Genomic DNA, 3,538 nt, shown 5'->3' on the forward strand with positions numbered 1-3,538 from the left:
TCGCAATGATACGAGTTCGCGCTTTGTCGGCGAGTACCTTATCCGCCACGTGTCTCTCGGTGAGATCGTTGCTCCGAGAGTACGCAATATCGTGTTCACGGCACGCCGTGTCCAATGGGTTGATACCTCGATCGCCTCTGGCTAATCGCTTTTGTAGCCGCGTGCCCGGACCACAAAACTGATAGCCGGGGATATGGAATTGGATTGGAAGTGCGTTTATTGCGTGATTTAATAGTCCTCTACCTATTTTTTTCGCTGACATTCGCTGCAATCCTTTATCATCGGCGCTGGACCGTCGATGTGCGTTCGCTGCCACGGTCGATTGTAATGTTCGAAACAGCGGCGACAGGCCTGAATCTCTGGATCCGCCTTTATGTGTTCCGGAAGCTTGTCCCACACGTAGTGGATGTGATTTTCACATTGCAGTAAAACTGCTTTTGGCACAAATTGCAGCTGTTCGGCGCTTAAACCGTGAATATCGAAGGCACTTGTTAGCAGAACAAACATTTTTTCGTTACTGAGCGATTCGTGGTTCCGCGCAGCTATAAATAGGCAAGCGTTCGATTCAATCGGGGAGTGGGAAAATGAGATTCGTGCGACAACCTTTGACGATACGCGTGACGAATTGCGACGACAGATTACGCTTGGTGGGGGACAACGCGGAGATGCGCAGACATGGTACGATGTTGCCGACTACTATACGCGCGATCGTTTGCGGCCCCTCGAATTGCGGTAAAACTAACGTCTTGATTAGTTTGATAGAAAGCCCGCACGTGTTTGCTTCGAAAACGTGTACGTGTACTCAAAGTCGCTGCAACAGCCAAAATATCGGTATCTGGAGAATTTGTTGACGTCGATCGAAGAAATCGGCTACTTTACATTCTCCAATAACAGTGACGTCATTCCACCGAGCGAGGCATGTCCAAACTCGATTTTCATCTTTGATGACGTGGCGTGTGACAAGCAAGATACGATAAGAGAGTACTTTTCAATGGGACGCCACTCGAACGTTGATTGCTTCTATCTCTGTCAGACGTACGCGAGAATACCAAAACATCTTATACGCGACAACGCGAACTTACTGATCTTGTTTAAACAGGACGGTACCAACTTGAAACATGTGTACAACGATCATGTGAATACCGACATGTCGTATGAAGATTTCAGTAAATTATGTCGTATTTGTTGGCAACAAAAGTATGGATTCCTAGTGATAGACAAGGACAGCTTGCTTACAAACGGGCGATACAGAAAAGGATTTAACGAGTTTGCGATACCACAAAACGATTAGTCGCTGCCGATATTCTGTCGAGAAGAGTGAAACGCGAACACTCTGCAGACATGGCTGATAACCATAACATTCGCGAGCGTGAAAAGATTGCGAAGGAAATTGTGAAAACGAGCGAATCGATCCGTAAGAAACATCGTGCTTTAAAGACTGGTAAGATCGATGACGATATCGCAGTCAAGACTCACTTTAAACCTATTATCGAACCACTACAAAAGATTGTCGACAACGCGAGCTTGATCGCAGTGAAAAACGAACCTGAGAGTAAAGCTGACGTGAAAATTAAAACGTTACCCGCTGTACGAGGAGGAGGAGGAAAATGCGACACCGAAAAAGAGAAAACGACCAAACACAAATCGCTCATCGACATCACGTACATCGGACGGATTTTTACTGGATGAACCACCGATAAGCTCTACACCGTCCACCTCTACACAGTCCGCGACAACGAGAATCCTACCATTTACAATACCCGAATCACTCGCAAACGAAAATGTTTTCGAAACCACAAGCAATTCACTTGAAACATCCGTTCGAAACACGTTACAAACGTCGGAAGGTCAAGAAATGTTGCGAGAGCACTTCGGACCACTGGGACAAAAATACATGGGCGCTCTCCTCGGTGGCGATAAAAAAAGCGAGATCGATCACGTATATGGTGTCTATTTCGAAAAGGATGGAATGTTGCTCGGTAACAAACGATTTGACATGGATAAATATGATTCTATAATTATAGACAAAGTAAAGTACATTGGTACACCTGGATTATACGAGCTAGTCTTCAAGAGGATTCCCGATGATGTTATTTACACGGAAGACGATATGCAAAAATACAAGAGCATATTATTGGCGACGAACGCGCATAAACGCAAATATGATGCGCAAGGTCAATTACGGAGCAACAGGGGATACAAATACAAACAAATAATCGCACCGTTGATGTCAATTGAAAAGAAAAAATCTGGAAAGGGTGTATTCATGCCTCAAGCGATGACGCTAACCGACAATAAAATTGATTACGTGCACTGGGACGACCCCAACGAGCTAGTGGATCGGGTACGATTGCTCGATGCTTCGCGCCGAGCTGGCCACAACGCTCACGACAATGAGATCCTGTCGATCATCGAGGAACTTCGCGAAGCAGGCATTATTATAAAATAACGGGTTCTCGGCAAAACTAATCAGTCGATCGGCGTCATTCGCATCGAAAAATGCCTATCAACAAATTTGGATTATTCGAACGGAGAAATGATGCAACTGGCACAAGCGATCATTGGGATAGATTGGTGAGAAGTTACGTGCGCGGAAACGCTCTGTGTCGTGTCGCTACAGACTATGATGCAAGATCGCGCAAGATTCGTCGTGTAGCGCAACCTGAAGCTGACACTGATGCTGTCAACAAACTGTATGTGGAATCCTGCGTTAAAAGATTGATGAATCAACAGAAAGAATCAGATGAGAAGCTGACTTCGTTCGAGAAGGACGTGCGAGCAATACAAACTGCGATAAACGAACTTCAACGTACAGCTAATGCTAACTCAAAAACGACCTGAATGAGCAGCAGTGAACAGGTTAGGAGCGGCTATCGAACGGTTATCGAACGGCTACGAACAATTATCGACCTGCTACGAACAATTATCGAACGGCTACGAAGGATTATCGAACTGCTATCTAACTACAATGAGTGGTAGTGAACGGCCTAGCAACAGCTGCGAACGAGGGTACGAACAACTCAAGCAGGGCTGCGAACGAGACTACGAACAAGTCATTAAAGGCTACATACAAGGCTACTATCAACTCAGGAACGGCTGCGAACGGCTCAGGAACGGTTGCGAACGGGTCAGGAACGGTTACGAACGGGTTAGAAATGACTGTGAACAAGGCTGCGAACGAATCAAAAATGATTTTCGAATGGGTCAAGAACGGAAGTAAACAACGCAAGAACGGCTATGAACGGCTCAAGAACGGGTCAAGAACGGCTACGAACGGCTCAAGAACGACTACGAACGGCTCAAGAACGGGTCAAGAACGACTACAAACGGCTCAAGAACGGCTCAAGAACGGCTACGAACGGCTCAAGAACGGGTCAAGAACGACTACGAACGGCTCAAGAACGGGTCAAGAACGACTATGAACGGCTCAAGAACGGCTCAAGAACGGATCAAGAACGGCTACGAACGGCTCAAGAACGGGTCAAGAACGACTATTAACGGCTTAGTAACGGAAATGAGCGATAAAACAAGCAGCAGT

At 46.2% G+C, this 3,538-nt stretch overlaps 1 protein-coding gene across 1 annotated transcript; it reads left to right on the top strand.

The window, feature by feature from the left end:
• Nucleotides 1–1,567: 1,567 nt before the first annotated feature.
• Nucleotides 1,568–2,754, top strand: LOC145939350 (uncharacterized; the record flags this gene model as incomplete). Its single annotated transcript, XM_083043606.1, has 1 exon — nucleotides 1,568–2,754. A coding segment is annotated over one exon (882 nt), but the record flags the coding sequence as incomplete, so codon positions are not given.
• Nucleotides 2,755–3,538: the final 784 nt, after the last annotated feature.

The sequence above is a fragment of the Prenolepis imparis genome, unplaced genomic scaffold, assembly GCF_030444845.1.
Source record: "Prenolepis imparis isolate NDT839.2.m4 unplaced genomic scaffold, iyPreImpa1.0 SCAF_1, whole genome shotgun sequence".
Classification (NCBI taxonomy): Eukaryota; Metazoa; Arthropoda; class Insecta; order Hymenoptera; family Formicidae; genus Prenolepis; species Prenolepis imparis.